At 41.5% G+C, this 19,405-nt stretch overlaps 3 protein-coding genes across 8 annotated transcripts; all 3 read right to left on the bottom strand.

The window, feature by feature from the left end:
• Positions 1-1,466: 1,466 nt before the first annotated feature.
• LOC135624782 (calcium-transporting ATPase 1, endoplasmic reticulum-type-like) lies at positions 1,467-8,255 on the bottom strand. The gene is made up of 8 exons (XM_065128726.1): positions 6,414-8,255; positions 5,877-5,946; positions 5,641-5,762; positions 5,053-5,331; positions 4,552-4,935; positions 3,509-3,618; positions 2,888-3,116; positions 1,467-2,473 (listed from the first exon to the last, which is right to left on the bottom strand). Exons 1-8 carry the CDS (start codon positions 7,818-7,820, stop codon positions 1,895-1,897), a joined length of 3,180 nt encoding a protein of 1,059 aa, XP_064984798.1. The 5' UTR covers positions 7,821-8,255; the 3' UTR covers positions 1,467-1,894.
• Positions 8,256-10,634: 2,379 nt separating this feature from the next.
• LOC135624781 (uncharacterized) lies at positions 10,635-19,141 on the bottom strand. 6 transcript variants are annotated; one of them, XM_065128721.1, is made up of 5 exons: positions 18,901-19,141; positions 18,127-18,683; positions 16,662-16,770; positions 14,114-16,578; positions 10,635-14,025 (listed from the first exon to the last, which is right to left on the bottom strand). In XM_065128721.1, exons 3-5 carry the CDS (start codon positions 16,683-16,685, stop codon positions 12,768-12,770), a joined length of 3,747 nt encoding a protein of 1,248 aa, XP_064984793.1. In that variant the 5' UTR covers positions 16,686-16,770; positions 18,127-18,683; positions 18,901-19,141; the 3' UTR covers positions 10,635-12,767. The 6 variants fall into 6 exon arrangements, with proteins under 6 accessions (XP_064984793.1, XP_064984795.1, XP_064984792.1 ...); XM_065128723.1 differs by having other exon boundaries at positions 18,127-18,567; XM_065128720.1 differs by having other exon boundaries at positions 18,127-19,141.
• On the bottom strand, positions 10,767-11,255 carry LOC135625719 (uncharacterized). The gene has a single exon (XM_065130807.1). It carries the CDS (start codon positions 11,253-11,255, stop codon positions 10,767-10,769), a length of 489 nt encoding a protein of 162 aa, XP_064986879.1.
• Positions 19,142-19,405: the final 264 nt, after the last annotated feature.

The raw sequence follows: 19,405 nt of genomic DNA, 5'->3' as shown, positions 1-19,405 counted from the left end.
GGGAATTAAGGACTGGCACATGGATGGAAGGCCTGCAGCTGCCAAAATAATGCAGAAGAAAGTGTTTGTAGATGTATCAGGACATGAGCTGGAAACATCCGACTCAATGTACAAGTTACTTGCATTATTGACTTCGTGTTGCTTCTCTCTTTCCCCTCTCAATGTCTCTAAAAAAAATACTGAAAGTCAAAGTTGGTGGATGAACACTTTGGTCTTCCAACTAGTTCGAGAGAAGCAATCGACAACAAACTGCATGGAGGTCAACCATTGTTGGTTCTAATCCCCAATCTTATCTCATTTTATATTTTTATTTTGAGAGTCATGAATTGTTTTCTGCCAATTAAACATTTGGACGGCATATAATTCATGGATTTCGTATACTGTTTGCCAGCGAGTAATCTGAATAGATGGGTTATTAAAGTCATCGAAAGAGATGAGAGAAAGCAATACCTACAACACTCCATAGATTTGTTTTTGGTCGGCACATGATGATCGGTCTTTGCCACACACACGGAGAAGCTTATCCGACTCGTGGCATCCATTTTAGAGCATGTGAACTCCAAAAGATGTCTCTAAGAGTAAAAACGATTCGACGGACTAAATGACCTTATCAATTAGTATCAACGAAAACAAAAGACTATCTCTGAAGTGTTTGTATCAAGCATTTGCCATAGAGGAGCTCTCTTTGAATTCGACTCTACATACATGTATTCGTGTATATTCATCTAATTGTGGAGCTTTCAAATTGTCACAATCCAACTTATGGAATAATTAGCCATCTAAATCACTATCGTAAAATACTTAAGTTTAAGTTTGTACATCCATCATAATTTTATAAACTAACTTATTATAATAATAATACACCTATTAGGATCTTATAAGCTAATTTTAATGGTGGCCCAACGTACTTTAAAATTAGATTAGTCCAATTATTACTCAACGCCATGTTGAGTTGTCTATTCTTCCCCTCTATCGATCTCTCTCAAAAAAATCCAAGTCTTCGGGTCTTCCTATTAAAAAAGACATGGAAGAACCAACTCGTTCGAGGGAAGCAATCAATAACCTATCTAATTATAGATTTTTATTTTGAGCTTCCGAAATATAATCAAATTGCAGGTGATCAATCAATGCCGACACGTATACACTAATGGTGGGGCCATAAGAGTCTAGCTAGTCTAGCAATGTCCTACGACATGACCCATCCAATCTACGATCTACATAGTGATGATATGGAACCACCTATCCAATCTACATACTGATGACATGGAACCACCTAACCACATTCTGTTTGCATGACATATGAAAGAAAAAATAGTCTCCATCAATACTCAGTCCGAGTCGAGTCCGTAAAAGGATTTGTTCAATTATGCACTCAGATAGAACTCTTACATTTTCATAAACTTCATGAACTCTTTGTCAACTTGAAGAACCTTAATGACAAACAGATCGCAGGCATACCACCAGAATACACAAGTTAAGGTTTTTGATTCATCCTGAACTGGAATGCTTCTCCCAGAGCAAAATCCAGCTTAAATATATAACCTTACAGAATTGCAATGACAACAGCACTGTTTGACGCAACATCGGTCTCTCTTCGAGGAACAAAGTTTATTAAAAATTATTTGTAATCTTGTACTGCATGTGCGCCGAACTAGAGCACCTTTAAAACTATGAAATAGATAACTGTAACGTCAAAAATGTGTTCAAAAATCATGATTAGGCTCCACGTCAAGTTCACTACTTAATCTGAATATTCACTGGTTACCAAATTCTCAAAAATAATCATGATCGGAGAACGATGAGGGACCAGAACAACTCCCGTTATCAAAGGCCATGCAAAACTGCAGAATTGCATCTCCTGCACAACTGTTGCTGTTTTGAAGTGTGTCAGCATCTACTCATCCTTGTGCTTTGCAGACCAGCTCTTGGCACCCGAAGAACTTGTGTGACGCCCGATAAATTTGAGGACCTCATCAATAAGGATCACTGGAAATGCAACTGCCAACACCAAGAGCCACTCGTTGAAACTGAGAGGCACTATTCCGAAGACTTGAGCAAGGAAAGGGACATATAATATTAGGAAATGCAGTCCAAATGAGATGGACATGGCCAAAAGAAGCCATGGGTTGGCCCATGGAGGCATGCTCAGGAGGCTCCCGTCTTCAGATAATGCATTAAGTGAATTGAACATCTCAATGGCCACCAAGACAGACAGCGAAAGGGTCATTGCCTTCACTTTACCAGTCTGGAAATAGTCACAGGGATTAGCATCAAAGGTGAATTGTCGTGCTCCAGCAGTGAATGGAGAGACCTTGAAGCCCTCCCATGAGGAGCATTCTCCCCAGTTAGAAAGCTGTGAATAGGTTACAAGGGTGTGGCCATCACCACTGAAGTCGATTCCCATAAAAGAACCATGAGTATACCATATAATGAAGATACCAACTGTAGCAATCCCCACATAAAGCCCAATGACCTACATATGGAGTTCAATGGGTCAGTTGAAATGATCAGATGAATTGTATGAGCATATATGTATTCAGTAAAATATGAAATTAGAAATATTTGCATCAACAACCTCAGCGCCATTACAAAAGTCTGAATCTTAGAAGTGACAAAAATCTTTAGTGTCACATAAAAGAACTACAAAGACAATAGCATAGAAATAAAGTACTAAGCTGTGCTTGTTTCATCCATATTCAAGCTTTCTTTTGGAGAGAAAAAAAGCAACACTGAAGAGGCCCTTAGTTTTTTCGGAGTTGGAAGAAGAATAAAGAATATTTTGCTACAAAAACGAGCATACGAGATACATATACATAAACAAAGATAAGATACACAAAATAAGTTGATGCATTGCTTATGACAAAGAACGAGCAAGAAGATGATTTACCATATAACGGAATAAAATCCATGCAGTAATCAATGAGTCGTCACTCCTTCGAGGTGGTTTCTTCATAATATCTTTATCAGGTGGGTTGAATCCAAGAGCAGTTGCAGGAGGGCCATCCGTGACAAGATTGACCCACAAAAGTTGAACCGGTATCAGTCCCTCTGGAATACCTAAAGCTGCTGTTAAAAAAATGGAGGCAACTTCACCAATATTTGAGGAAATCATGTATCTGCGATTAGAAAGTGAGAAATATAAAAGTTAAGATTAATAAACATCAGCTACATATCTTTCAGATTCTAGCATTCCATTCAGAATTACTCTTGCATGATACTTAACGTCCCTCCAGTTTATTATCTCATTAAATACTATCACGAACAGACTTAAATGTCAGATCAAACAAGATTATGCATTAAACTTTGCCTATAGATTATCATTAACCAGTTAGTGAATATGGACAAGAACATACATAGTAAAGCAGATACAGCATTTTGATTCATGCTACTTAACTGGCCAGATTACATAAAGCATGCACCAAGCTTATGTGAAGAAACCTAACTGACATACTCTTATTATGAAGATATAATCAAAGATATGATATATGTCGTAAAAAAGTAACGAGACCTTATAAAAGCTTTCATATTGTTGTAAATCGATCTTCCTTCACCAACTGCTGCAACTATTGAACTGAAATTATCATCTGCCAACACCATATCTGAGGCTTCCTTAGCAACCTGAAATAAAAAAAACAATGTTAGATGATACTCAGACAGCATTTACAGGATCTAGTATGTTAGAAGGAATACAATCTTTAATGACATAAGTGACACTTGTAATAAACAATCATAAAAGCAGATCATAAACATCATTAAAAAAAAGCTAACAGGATAATATACCCAGAAATAACAATCAGTAATAAACAAAGTCTAATTTTCAAAAAGGAAAGCTGCCAAAAGAAAATATCACTACATTTTCCCTTCAAGACATTGTATCGTGTAAACAAATTATGATAATGTTTCTCCTAATTTTCATATCTACCACTTCTAATTCTTTTCCAGAAAAAGGAGGCACAAGACTTCTACCAATGTGGGGTCCGGGGAGGGCCTCTAAGTATAGAAGTGACTGTTTCCATGACTCAAACCCTGATCTCCCAGTTTGCAAAGTGTCCATTGTTTTCGGTTGTTAGTATAATCCTATGATCTTGGACTAGCTTCTAAGATGTTGTCCAGAATAATGTAAACAAATATAGTGTCCCTATATTTTCAGTTGTTAACCTAATCCAATGATCTTGAACTAGCTTCTTAATTTATCCAGAACAATGTAATTATCTATTTTGCATTACATGCCGACACCTATGTGATGGAACATTTTTGGGCTGCTACCTAACCCAACCTCTTTGCACTTAGTGGCATCTAGGTGATGAACATACCACCTTGGCTTCTGGATGATGACTTAACCTTACAATGAAAATGCTTTAAATCGATGCTTGTGAGATTTGAAAAAATTTAACACTGTCAGTGATCTTATGCAACCCTTCACTTTTTCATCTGGGCTTGAATCTACCGGTAGTGTCGTGGGACAATTTCTTATATGGATATAGATTCTAGATGAAGAAAGAGCAAATGCACAAAAGAACAACAAGAAAAATAAGAGCGAGCAGCACATACCTCTGTCCCAGCAATGCCCATTGCTATACCAATATCTGCCATTTTCAATGCAGGAGCATCGTTCACTCCATCCCCTGTCATTGCAACTACCTCACCATCTTCTCTAAGTAATCTCACGATCTCTTGTTTATGCTTTGGTTCTGCTCTAGAAAAAAGAAGACCACCACTTTGCCTCAAAAGGGTCTTTTTATCACTGGATGACATAGACATAAAACCTTTGCCTGTGAGGCTCTTTGAATGTATCTCTTCGTCAGGCGTAAATACACCTATATCACGGCAAATTGCTTCTGCGGTTTCCTTGTTGTCTCCAGTTATGACCATAACTCGGATACCAGCTGCTCTACAATCTTCAATTGCTTTGTAGACCTCACTCCGTGGAGGATCCTAAAAATAATTCCAAAGGCAAGAATATAAAAGAGTCAGTGGTGCCAACAGAAAAGCTAAAGAGAACATAAAACAAAAAGGCAACTGAAAGACTGTCAATCAAGCAAGATATCTCACCCTAAGCCCTACTAATCCAACAAACACTAGACCAGTTTCAATGGATGAGTAATTTGATGGATCTAGTAAAAGTTTATGAGCCGGGTGGTCTTCACCATCATATGTTGCAAATTCTGCTAGATCATCCGTATAGGCAAATCCCAAACAGCGCAACGCAGTTGTTGACATCTTATGAAGGGCATCCAGAATAAGACTTTTTGATCTGTCATCTAACACCACAACAGAACCATCAAGCAGCTGAACGTAGGCACTTCTTTCCAACAAATTTTCTACAGCACCCTGCCACAATGCAACTTCAATTATATATTAGTGTGAAGATTTTCCATTCGTTCACAAGTACTGATTGCGGATACCATCAAATAACATGCGAATGAGGGTGCACCAATGTGCCCAATGTAGGCACAAACAAAATGGTTATTTGTCCATCAGTTGCATAAATTTTCAAAATGACTTCAATTATTAAGATAAGTTGAAGAGAGAAGCAATAACTGATGTAGGACGAGTAACATAGCTACTAAATTAATCATCGGATGTAGGACAAGTTCCTACATCACCTGCAAATCACACTAATTAGATAGATTGGAATACCTTTACAAGCAAAGAATTTGTTCCTGATTTTGATTTCACAATAACTCCCATTGACTTTCGAGAACGATCAAACTCAAGAGTCGCAACCCTCTGGGCCATTCCATTCCACCATTTACAGCACCCTTCAATTATTAGATAATGTCAATTTCATATATAAGCTGTCATGCATAGATCCACATAAAGCATCTTAACTAAATAACTGAACTATAAACTGAAACTTGAGGCCTGAAACATACTTAATATTTCATCTGAGTCCAATGATGATGTCTCATATCCTCCAGGAAGTCCCATTTTCTCAACCAAAACCTGACAAAATACATATTCATCATTTATCAACAAAGTAAGATGAAGCAAACATCAAATACAAAAAGCCAAATTACATGCACCCCTCTTAAGTCACATCTGGGATAGGCTTACACGCATTGCTTAACTAGAGATAAGCAGGGCCTAACCATCAGAGAAAAGGCTTAGGAGCAAGAACAAAATAGACAAAAGAGTTACTTTCTAGTCTGTTGTACTCACAAATACACTTACAAAGGCGTTTAGGTACAGTATAATTTCCTTATAATTAATTTCTGTATGCCCTCAATATGCACTAAACATGATGAGGTTCGGTGTATTTTTACCTAATTAAGGACTGACCAAATCAATTTCCGATTTAACAATCGTTCTGCTCTATGTGTCCATATTAAATTGAAGAAACGGGAAATTTAGCACTGAGTTAGAGATAGCAAGGAAGAACTGCAATGAGAAGCAAACATAGAGGTTCTTACCTTCAGGGCTGCCTCTGTTGGCATACCACTGGTAACAAACTGATGTGCTGAATGATTGACACTTGCATCATTGCAAACAGCAGCAATCTTAGCAATCATTTGAAGATTTGCATCCATGTTACTGGTCGGCCAATCATGGATAATCCCATCATGAGGATTGTATGTGGTACCATCCACTTTGAATGTTCTAAGTGTATCTGCCCAGCGCCCCATTGCAACAAGCCTTACAGCAGACATCTGGTTTGTCGTCAATGTACCAGTCTTATCAGAGCATATCACAGTTGTGCAACCCAAAGTCTCAACACTTGGTAGCTTCCGAACCAGTGCATTCTTTTGTGCCATCTTCCGTGTACCCAGTGCCAAGCAAGTAGTGATAACCGCAGGCAACCCTTCTGGGATTGCTGCAACAGCCAAGGCAACAGCAATCTCGAAGTAATAAGTGCACTTCTCAAAGGAAAACTTGAAATTCCTTGGCCAGCCATCAACATACTCCCAGGTAAGGAAGTATTTCACATTGATAAGCCAAACCACAGCACAAATCACACCAATAATTGCTGTAAGGACCTCCCCGAACTCATTCAATTTCTTCTTCAATGGTGTATCATCTTCACTCTGTGAAGCTTCATGTATCTGCGAATGTATCTTACCAATTTCAGTGTTCATACCGGTCTGTATAACCAAGCATATGCAGCTGCCATTCACGACTGTAGTACCTGCAAAAACCATGCATTCCTTCCCTTGGATATCTATGTCTTCAGACTCAACTTGGTGGTTGGTTTTGTTCACCGCATCATTCTCTCCCGTAAGAGATGCTTGCTCTACCCTCACAGTGGAGCTAATCAGGTGCAAAATCCTCATATCCGCTGGAACCTTGTCCCCAACCTTAAGCTCCACGATGTCACCCGGTACAAGTTCCTTAGCAGGCAGATTTGGAATCAACTCCCCGTTCCTTCTAACAGAGGCATGCTCAGACTGGATTTCTTTCAGGGCCTCGAGTGCCTTCTCAGCGTTGTTCTCTTGCCAAACACCAACGATTGCATTCACGATCAGAATAAGGAATATCACCAAGGGCTCCACAAAGGCAGTGATCCCCATCTCACCACCTTCGTCCCCATCGTACCACGCGAGCACGAAAGAGACGACGGCGGCCACAAGAAGGATCCGGACCAGCGTGTCGTTGAACTGCTCAAGTACCAACTGCCAGATCGAAGGCCCAGAGTGCTTCGAAAGCTCGTTCAGTCCATAAATCTCCCGCAGCTTCACTACCTCCTCAGATCGGAGCCCGTCGTGAGCCGAAACCACGAATTCGGCCTCGCACTCGTGGACGGTCCTCGCCCAAGCCGGAAAGTTCGACGTCGGCTGCTCCAATCCACCCTTCTTCCCCTCATCCTGCCCTCCTTTCCCCATCCCCACTCCGCCCCAACCAGAATCCCAAAAGTCAAATCTTTCCTACAAAACCCTCAAATCCACGCTCCCCGACACCACCATCCCACGCCCAACCGATCTAAACAAGCAAATACAAAAACCCGAGCGAAAGCCTTCTCCCACGAAGAAAAGCAACCAATCTTTCACTGATTCAAGAGCCCGCAACGAATCGAACAAGCCCGCAACAGATCCCTCCGCAGCAAGAAACCAGCGGAAGAGACGGGGGAAAAAGGAAAAAAGGGTTTCGTTACCCGATCCGAAGAAAGCTTCTTCGTGCGGAGTTCTTCGATTCGTTCCCAAACGCTCCACTACCTAGCTTGCTTCGTTCAAGCTTCTGACGTAGAACGAGACGCTCGAAAAGACGCGATCGATCTCACGATCGCTCTCACCTTGAGAAGAGGTGGTTTCGCCGGCCGAGAGTCCGCGTCTTGGAGGCCCACGAGCGACGACTCGTCAAAAGATAAGTAATTCTTAGTGCCACTCCTTTTACAACATACCCGCTCGTTCCTCCTCGGACCCTCTCGGGCCCACTCTCTCTTTGGAACTGCGAGGAAGAGTAGGCGGGGCGGGTGACCGACGAGCCGGGCAAAAAGAATATTGGAAGACAAGAACGTTGCTTTCGACCCATCGACCTACTTGTGTTCTAAAATGCGGGACCCAAAGTGGGCCCCCCAGATTCTTCCAGTCGTAAGGCCAGCGTAAGACGAAAAACCACGCAACTGGGGTAGGCGGCTTTACCTTCCCGGCGTTACACGATATATTTAATGTACCATAGTGAAATTTCCAGGAAGCATCGCGCTTGCCCAAATTAGTCAACCTTCGTTGCGTTGTTGTGCACTCGTCATCTCGACGCTGGCCTAAGTCGTTCCAATCGTTTCGTCCGCTGATTTCTTATCCCATATGATCATATATTATCTACCCGAATCTTAATGTTCGCTTTAAGGTTGGATTAGGTTCGATTCAAAGTGGCGTTACAGTTTGATGAAGTGCCAAATTATTTGTAGTTGTTGGTGTAGGAAACAAAGATTCCTTCAAACAATTCCTTGTTAGATTCGACCTCCTTTAATTGAAACCTGAAACATGATGTTACATACTAAGAGTTTACTCAAATTATCTAATATTTGATGATACATATCAGTATGAAACATGCAACAGATACATATGAGTATCTGAAATGTCAAAAGACAGGGAGACCAAAAGTTATGGTTGCGGTTTTCTTGACACTCTACATGAGGAGGGGAAGGAAGAAACAAGCAAATGTTGCAAAGCCTTGTTATGTCTCAGTTACATATCAGTGTGTGCTACTGTTCTTTCTTCCTTGTTTTCGACTGTAACCAAAGTTCAGATACGTATCAGTATGTTGCACCATTCTTTCTTCTCCTTTTTTTAGCAGTGTATGAAATTTTTGTGTTAATACTCATCTGGCAGGCAGTCTCAATCGGAAGAAACTGTTGTGTGGGATGACATAAACGATCTGTTAAATGTCTCTTTGAAGTCATCAGCTACTTCAGCTAAGCTAGTTTGACATTTCCTTGTAATTAATAGCTGGGACATGAAGATGTTGTATGATCTTTAATCTTCTCTTGTAATGGGTTTGCAGAAACTGACATGCTTAGCTGATATATATGTTCATAGCAAAATATATATGAACATATATTTTGGGTCTATGCATCATCTCTTCCAACCTATATATATATATATATATATATATATATATATATATATATATATATATATAGCAAAATCTGATAGCTCTACTTTGGTCTCTGCTCACTTGGTTGGTTCTTGAAAATGGAGCCCCTGTGGCAGTGGCTGATCCTCTCAACTGTGCCATCATCTGCTCCAACCAATCCACGCGTCCTCAGCAAACCATAACCATTAGTTTTGCTTCGATTCAGGATCACAGAAAGTTGACATTACAGTAGAAGAAACATCAGCAGTCGCATGGCTCTGCTTTTGTTCTTCCTGTAGCCACCATGGGTGTTCCACAATGGTTGCTGTGGTATCCACGAGTGGTGTCATTACTTTGATGTCTGTCCGGAGTTGCAAAGATGTGGAAAATGTACTGATGTTGACTGAAGGAAAGAAAGGCTGGGCAATAGGAGAAGGCCAACATATGCAACATACTATTCTTGAACTTGGATTTTCCATCCTTTCCATCTGAATAGCGAGAGTGAGATGATTGATGGACAACACGAATCATCTTTGGAACTCGAAACTTAATCTCCAGTATCTCACCCCACACAAATCTAAGTAATGAAACCAGTTTTAATTACATATAAAACAATCGAACTGTGAGATACCAACCGATCGGGTTACAATGGAAGGGGAAAGCTCGAGTTTCACAGACGTATTCGAACCATGAGAAGAAAGCTTAACAAGACTTGTTGCCGAGAATCAAATAAGGACAGATGTAGGATCAAACACTTTGTGACCATGTGAGGCACATCAACAAGAACGTTCTCCAGTGGGCACTATGCGAGCAGCCTCTTCTAAGCTGCACATAAGACGGTCCATGAGATCTTCCACAACTTTTGTTGGCCGCCACACAAAAAGAGATGTTCATGCATGCTTCTCACTAAATAAGCAGAATTGGTGTGATGTGTTTTAGAGAGAGAGAGAGAGAGAGAGAGAGAGAATCTGTATGTTTATCTCAGAGGCTTACACGGACAGCACTTATAAAGGATGATACAAATTGAATGTATAATATTTCATCCTTGGAACAACTTGAAATAGGATGTGTAATGACAACTTCTGCAAGGAGTTCTTATCGAGTTCTTCAAAAGCTGCAGAGTATAAAAGTAATATTGCGACTCTTAATTCTGATATTTTAGTACGATACACAGATACAAAACACCAGCTTCTGAGAATACATAGAACAAATTTGTACTTGTATGGAGAGAGATCTAGCAAAATTAACACGTTGGTTTATCTTCGGTCAGCAATTTCGACGCCAGTGGTGCACAAGAGGAATCGGTAGAAAATGGAGAACAGTGCCGAGTAGGAGAACTCTCTCAGCTTCCTGTCTGTTCCGCAACCCTTCTTCTTCTTCTTCTTCTTCCTCCTGCTGTTACGTCCGTTCATTTCATTGCCGCTCTCAGAATTCTGCTGGAGAAAAGGGAACAGAAGAGCAGCTCGCTCCTTGACTTTCCCGAGGCACTGCCGTGCCTTCTCCGTGACAGTCTCCTCCTTGGAGAAGGTGTAGCTCCTCAGGTACATCTGCCGGCAGGAATAGCTATCCACCACCATCGGACTCGGACTCCACTTCTTCCTCCCATCGCGATGGCTGCCTCTTTCACCCCTTCTTCCTGCCATCGACTTCACGAACTCGGCGTCGGACTCCGGCCACTTGTAGCTTGGTCTAACCGGCCAACGAGCGTCTGCGCAGCTCACAGAAGACTTGCTCCCGAAGCTCATGGCTCCCTCCTCTCCTCCTCTGGAGTGGAAGGCTCCTTACGATGGAGAACCAAACAAGAACCAACGAGAGGTAGATAAGGAGGAAGCATTCATCACGTGAACGTTTGCCTTTCTCAGTGTGTTTCTTACGTGTGACTGTGACACAGTCTGTGTATTCCTCTGGGGGATTTAAGGGTGGAAAGATTCACATGCCACGAATTCGTGTACTCGTCACTAGAGTAAGCACCATGGCAAGCATGCCACGGACTTCCAATTGCTGGCTCATCGACACCTCACTCTGTTGGCTTTGCTACAGTCATCTGTCGGAGAAAACTGAGACATTGGATTTGGGAGATGGAAACGGCTGCAAGCCACTTATTGTTATTAGTGCATGAGCTGCTCCACCTCTCGCCGGAGCACTTCCACACGGTCCGCAAGGAGTAAGAAGGGGGAGAATTTGCCGGCCACTGTCAGCAAGGAATCGTCTTTCATTGTGTTATTTCTTTCTCGATAAGTTGGATGAAGCTTCCTTTATTTCTCCTTTTCATGTATATTTAATGAGGGAAAATGATCGATAAATAACAGTTCGCAAGTCATCGTGCTCGACCAGTGGTGACACTGCTGCTTCCTCGTTCTGCCGTAGAAGAGCTTCCACGATTAGAGTATACGCCACCACATCGTTACTATCATTTCTGCTGCTGTCCTTTCTCATCAAGCATAATACACAGCAAAGACAGGTTGCAGGAGAGATTGCAATGTGTTCGGCGCGCCTTGAAGGGCTGTTACTGCCAGTCTAACAACGTAATTCGCAATTTAAAGGCATGTCAGTCTATTCACTTGCTCAATTCAAGTTTATTAGGAGACCAACCAAGCTCAACTTGTTTGGATGATTACTACTTTCCATTTTATATCCTCCGAGCCATCACTGCATGAAGAAATTGCTTATAATTCCAGGCAGACAATGCCAACCAACAATCCATTCAACTACCAAGGAATTCGATTTCCTTTCCAGTCGTAAACCCACCGGCCAAGGTGATGAGCAAGCAATCAAAAAACAGCAGCAGATGTGGAAGGAAACTGCCATGGTCAGGTTCATTTATGCAATGTGCAGTATACAAGATACCTGCATTGTTCTCATCCTCCAGATTCAAGACGTCATCGACAAAGCAGGGCATTGCTCAATCACCATAGCAGATATCGGGATGTATGTGTGAATCAGCTCTGTGATAAATTAGATAAAAATGGCAACCTATCGAATATAGCAAGAAGAGTGGTAGTGTTGCTTGAGCCAGAACAGATGGCTGCCACAGACCGCTAGCTCTCAATCTTAAACGTCTGACATAACCTTTTAGTCCATGTGGTAGAACTATACAAGGAAGATTTGTCAAGGCCCGCCTTTTGTGCTTCTTCAAGTCCAAGTTAATCTTGTCAGCAAGAACTATACAAGTCAGTGTGGTTCCAGAACTGTACAGCAGGATTTGTTATTAAATGACCAGCAGGCAGCCTAGTCACCGAAAATGACACATCTCACTGTTAGACTCTTCTCTTCTTTAGCCGAATGTCGTTAAAACTATCGTCACGCCATGCTGGTTGGCTTCGGTTTCTATAATCTTCTTGTTCAGCCATACTTCTTGATCTGTTTGTGGTGCTTCCCAGTTGATTTTTCATTCGCATCACAGGGCTCCTTAGGCTGACTCTATTGGAGAAGCCTTCTCTTTTGGGGTAAAACCTCACAGGTCTAGCAGGACTACATCTAGCAGGACTACAGTCACCAGGATAGAGAAAAGGCTCCTCCCTATCACCACCTACGGGGTGGTGATCTCCATAAGACCGTTGATAAGAACAATTGGCATCAAACTTCCTTCTAGCCAGAAGCTCATCTTCTGCATGTGCAAGTGGAAGAGGCTGGGCAAAGTGCAAAGATCCAAAGTAATCCTCTGTAACTTCTTGTTGATCACTCAAATCAAACCTCCTGATGTTCCTTTGAGAGCCCCTACCAGGCCTTGGCAAATCCAGTTCTTGCATTTCTCTCATGTCATTAGGCAGGCGAGAGTGAGGCAAATCATTTCTGACCATCGCATATTCTGGTAAACAAAGGCGTCGTGGAGGTGATCGCATCTGGTCAATTTTGACAACTGGTGGCGACCTGTGTTGCATCAATTCCGGATGTCCCCCGTAACCCATGTCAGGTGATCTTCGAGGTGGAGAAAACTGATAAGGAGAGCGCATTCGGGGAAAATGTATGGGAGTACCCCTCCTCTGAGTAGGTGAAAGGCTTCTTTCTCTCCACATGGAATGATTCTCAGCTTGCTCATATTTCACACATGGGTCTGCATATAAAAAGGGGTCTATCATTTCATTTGGCAAGCAACTGATGGGAATGTCTGGAACATGTCTCCCAGCGGACCTGCTGGGACTGACTTCCCTTGAGGGGCGGCCAGAAATTTGAACACCTCTATCACAGGCCCCAGGAGAATGCCTCCTATATGGAAAACGAGTCCTATGTGGTTGCTCATCATCCATGAATCTTCTGAAGCTGTTACCAGTACTTCCAACAGAAGCATCCGCCACAATTCTCAAGGGACCCTCTTGGTCGCTACAAGGCCTAAAAAATCTGTAACCTTTTGAATCGTTAACTTTTGGTGCATATCGAGGGCCAGAATCTCGACCATAAACACTCATTTGGTTGCCATCCCTTCTGGTGTTCACCAAACCATAACTACGTTTTCGAGTCGGTTGATCTTTATCATTGCTTCTGTATTTCAGAAACCTATCATTGCACCTCTCACCCCTGAAATCCAAGAAGAGAAACATAAACATGACCTGCAAATTGCAACGTAAAATAAATCCAGAAAGGAGAGACTAGAGAGGACCATCACCTGCAACCTTGGGAGTGTGACCTCTCCCATCTGTGTGATTTATCGATCAACCCTACCCTGTCAGTTTGTGAAATAACTAGCCTAGAGGAACTCAATTTCATCTTTTCAAAGGATGACTTGTTGGTAACTAATGAACTTACCTTCCTAATCTGATTAGATTTACCCATATTATCAACATGCTGATCAGCCAGACCATTGGTATCTAACTCCAGCTCTGATGACAACGGATTACTAACAGGTACATCAGCCTCTTTAGCTTTAACCTGTTGGCTACTTATATCGTCCTTGCTAGTTTTCACAACTTCTGAGCTGGATGATCCAGCAGACCTTGACTTTATGAGTGAGCCTTTTACCTTCCTATTTGCTTTTTCCGATGGTTTTGTAGGTCTTGTCCCACTTGAAACTGTTGGCACCCTCCCACCTGATGACTCGAGCAAATCAGTTGTTAAACTAGAGCCTGTATCATTTTTATCATTGCACAAATTGCCATCAGAAGTTTCATCACTACGACTAGTCCTTGCATCCGAAACTTGTAACTGTGTTTCATTACTGACCACCAAAGTCGATGGCATCTTGAAAGTAAAAGTAACATCCTCTGGGGCAGTTGAGCTGGCAGCAATCTTACTATCTGCTTTCTCTCGTTCCACACTGGAAGACTCGATCGCTCCATAAGGGACAAGATCCCTATCTTTATCTGCTTTCTCTCCTTCATCGCAGGAAGACTCAATTGCCCCATGAAGGAGAATATTCCTGTTTTTAAAATCACCAGTGTCAGCTCCATGTGTAAGAACTTCATCTCTATGAAAATGAGGACTATCATATGGGGATTGACTGTCGGCAGAATTTTCTTGAATCTCAGAAGATACACCCATGCTTTCCTGCTTTTTCTCACCTACTAAAGTCTCTCCTGCGGAATCCAAATGAAGTTTACCTTCTGCAACCGATTTTGATGATATGTAATACTCACCATCTGAGCAATCCAATTCTGCACAACCTTCAGACATACCATCCAATGCCACAGGTCCGGCAGATTCATGATATGGATCAGAAGGCATGCAAAAATCTTCAGAATTTACATAGCCCACCAGGTTCTCCTTAACACCCAAAACGACAGAATCTGCATTTAGATCTGCTCCCTTTGTAGCACTTCCTTCCTCGTGTTCAAGATTACAAGTGCTATTAAGTGTCTCCTCAACTTTACAAGATTCAACATAAGATGAATTTACAACAGAAGCTGAGGCCACACAAGTTCTTTGATCTGTGTTTATGTTTGTATTAACAATCATCACCAAGCCATCAACTTCACAAACCTTTTCAACAGGAACAATGACAGAATTTAAATCTATGGCTTCAACTGTACCTGAGACTTCCATATGCTGTGTTGGTTTATTGTTGTCCGACTCTGTGTTGAGCATTCCAACGGCAGGTCTATTGTAGAACTCTCTAGATTGATCTTTAGGTGGCTCCATTTTTACTAAACTCCTGGCTTCTTGTTTCTGGTCACTGGCAAAAGTCTTTTTGGCAGTTTCATCCTGATAATTTTGGTTACTTGGTTCAGGTTTTACATGTCCTAAACCTACAATATTTGGTTTACCCAGATGACAATTCATAGAGTCCTTATCACTTTTGCCTGTATATGGTTCTGGCTTTATATTCTTTGATGAATTTGATACATTTCCTCTCAAAGACAAGCTTAGATCAGGAGCAACAGCACTCCAATTAATGCATAATTCTCGTCTGCCCGGGGGTTTAAGCTGCAAATCTAATCCAAGATCTGCACTCTTATGCTTTTCAGCAGGCATCCCTAAATTGGATAACCTCTGATCGTAATGACCTCTCCCAGAAACAGCCTTTGCCGGCGTTACATCAGACCCATTAATTCTCAGAGGAATTGTCTGTTTAGTGCATGCCTCAAGCTTTTCTTGACACTTATCACTGTCATTCAACACTTTGTGCATATTACATTCAATAACAGATCCATTCACAGCAGCATCCCACACATTGACCGGAATATTCAAATCCAAATTTAACCTGGTCACACTGTTAGCAGCACAAACCTTTGCATTTGTTTCACTAAATGTTTTCTGAGGAGCCAGGGGAAGATCTGACGAACATGTTTCGGCTCTCACTTGATTAACCAAGTTGTGTGTATTATTTTTTGCATCTAAAGATGATGTCAATTGCCATAGAGAATTTGGTAGGTATGCATATTTAACACTTGAAGATTTCATTTCAATATCCTCCTTATATGCAGGTGGCTCAGGCAGTATGGTAAAAGTTGGATGAGTTAAATTATCTGTAGTAGTAGATTCTGGTTCAAGGCACATGGGCCCACAATCTTGTCCAGGTACATCTGGTTCTTGAGGAATAGGAGATGAATGTTGAGTCAAACGAAATAGCCTTTTCTTGATAGGCACACCTGACATAGAGTTGCTAGAATTGCGAGATGTAAGATCATGTCCAAACTGCCAACAGAAATATCAAAAGGTTAATTCTCAAGAAACATCATGTCTCTACACAGTTTATACTCAATGCATCATAAGAAAACCTTATTATTGTCTGATTCTGGCATATCTTCAAATTTTTCCTGGACAGAATATCCTCCAGTTCTCTTTGATGCAGTGGAAAAAGGAAATGAAGCACCTGAGATTCACTGCCTGACATAATAGCAAAATGGTTGTAAGGAAAGAATAAAACAATTTAAAAAATTATGAAGCAGCAACAACCTAATTTAAGTATTAAAATTTCTAAGAAAGGTGAAATCTGGCAAAAAACTTCCATAGCCCTGACCTGGGAAGTCTAGATCAATTCTCTTGATTCAAGGACCATGCAATCAACAGAACAAGTAAATATGAGATAGCCAAAGGATATAATTAACCTTATTTTTCTTTTGCGTTAACCACCAATAATCAGCTAGAAGATAAGGCCAAATTCAATTTGACAGTTCATATGTGTTACGGAGATTTATTTGACTTGAAAGTTTAAATGAGTTCGAGTATCAACATAGATTTATCAAAGAGTTATCATGACTTGAATTCCCCAATTACATTTCTGAGAAAAGATGCCCGCTAGTATCAAGGCCACTCAACTGAAGATGGCATGTGATGTTTTCTTATCTCCATAATCCTTGCCATTCAGCAGCCCTGTTTTTATTCTCTTAAACCATTTAACTGCACAAGATGAAATATGCATTTACAACACAAAATTTTACATGCTTTCACACCGAGTAACCTGTAAATGTACCAGTTACTTCATCATCCACACAAAGCTGACAGTATAATGTATGTTTTTTCATGCAAACCTTCCAAAAGTAAACAAGGAAATGTTTCCAATTCTCTAGAATATGAACTGAACCAATCAATGGTTCCCTGTGTTGTCTGTCTGCACTCGCATCTAACAAAGGGACAGTATACCGTATGTTTTCTCATGCAAACCTTCCAAAAGTAAAGAAGGAAATGTTTCCAATTCTCTAGAATATGAACTGGACCAATCAATGGTTCCCCGTGTTGTCTGTCTGCACTCACATCTAACAAGGGCATGAGTTGTTGTTGTGTTGTCAAAATAGCACGCAAAAGCTGACCTTTGCTTAATCTGATGAACAATTTAGTAACCATGGGCTATAAAACATAAATCCAACTATAAATTCTCAAATTTCCTGCATAGTTCTTAACTGAAACTTCTAAATACCTGCAATCTCAGAAATGATAAACAACCAGTAGAAAACAAAAGATCAAGGTCCTGTATTGATCAATAATGTAATTAAGGTGTCCAAGATTTTCTGTTGCATTTACTAAAATAATTGTGCCTTTGCCACCAAAGATCTCAGAGAGAACGCCGTTATATAACTCCAACAAAGCCGAGAACATGGAGACACACTAAATGAAAACACAAGTCATTAACAAAGTAGTATCAGAAGCACAAAAAAACTGAGATGTACCAGGGTGCCTTTAAGGTTATAAAACCAAAATATTTCTCGTAATTAAAAAATTCCCCAAATCTATTTCGTTACTTACATTCAGACCATATAGCAGAGCTCCATGAAGCTTTTCGCCCACCAACTCCTCCACCTTAGTCAGATGCAGTACTACCAGAGAGGATTAACGAGTGATGCCTTTTCTTAGCCCAAAACCACAATCTTTAGTCATATTTCCAGCTTCGTAATCGATCGACAACACAATTATCACGGATCAAAAAACAAAGCTTCCTTCTGTTGGCCACTTAGAAAAAAAGAATTTTCCATTCAGATAAAGAGCAGCCGCAGCCACCACAAAGGCCCCTCCTTTTTCTTCCTTCTAGTCGACAAAACGCCACAAGCTGATCTCTTGATTTTGTCAAGCAGCCAGATTTCAAGGATAAATCAGTCAAACCAATCGGCAAAACTATCACCATGTGTCTACAAGCACTCCGCAAATATCGGTCTTCGATTGGTCAGTGAAAATCACCACCAACACCATCTGCAGGATATGACTTCACAACGTCAACAATCCCAGATCCAGGACCGCGGATGAGACATCAGGCGCCCACCTTCCACGCCCCAATCTCAAAGACTCCCAACTTTCCGAAATAAACACTGACAATGAAGACCCGGAGTGGGTTCAGGGTGAGAGAGATCGATTCATTCGGTCATCCGATCCGTAACCACATATTTCATGAAACCAGATACTCTTTCTCAAAAAATAAACCACAAAATCCAGAAAGAAAAGGAGAAAGAAGAAGAAGAAAAGGACAAGAGGAGAAGGAAGAACAAAAGGATCGACTAAAGCGAAGAAGGACATAATCGGCGTTACCTGACTAGATGACACTCCACCCAGAGAAGGAGAGAAAAACCGGCCGCCGCAACGACGAAGCGAGGAACGAAATAGATGATCCCGCCTCGAGGGTTTCCGCGAATGTTGCATGCCCTTTCGTGGGTTTCCCCTTCGTTTTAAAGACCGTGGTGTCCGGTCCAACACGGATCTTTATCACCTTTAAAATTGCGTACCCCCGGAGTTACCTTCCATGCGATTGGCGACGGTGATCGCAAGGCAAGCAAGGGAAGGGGAAGAGGCTTGTTATTCCCTGCACATGGTGGGGTGAAGCATAACGTGGTTTACCGGCTTAAGGTTCGGTAGACGCGCTGGCAGACGTCCATGTTACGACACCCGTCCCCGGATTCCGGGCCCCCAAGTCGTCTCCGCGGTGACAAGCTGCGTGGTGGGCCCCGGGGAAGGGATGGGTGTCCATCTCATCTCGACTACGGAAAGCAGCGGGAAACTTCCCAGATTTCTTTTCCTTGTAATGCGTTGAAATTGG

The sequence above is a fragment of the Musa acuminata genome, chromosome BXJ2-10 (genome assembly GCF_036884655.1).
Source record: "Musa acuminata AAA Group cultivar baxijiao chromosome BXJ2-10, Cavendish_Baxijiao_AAA, whole genome shotgun sequence".
Classification (NCBI taxonomy): domain Eukaryota; kingdom Viridiplantae; phylum Streptophyta; class Magnoliopsida; order Zingiberales; family Musaceae; genus Musa; species Musa acuminata.
Note: the sequence above shows the minus strand (reverse complement) of the source record. Positions and strands in the feature narration are given on the sequence as shown.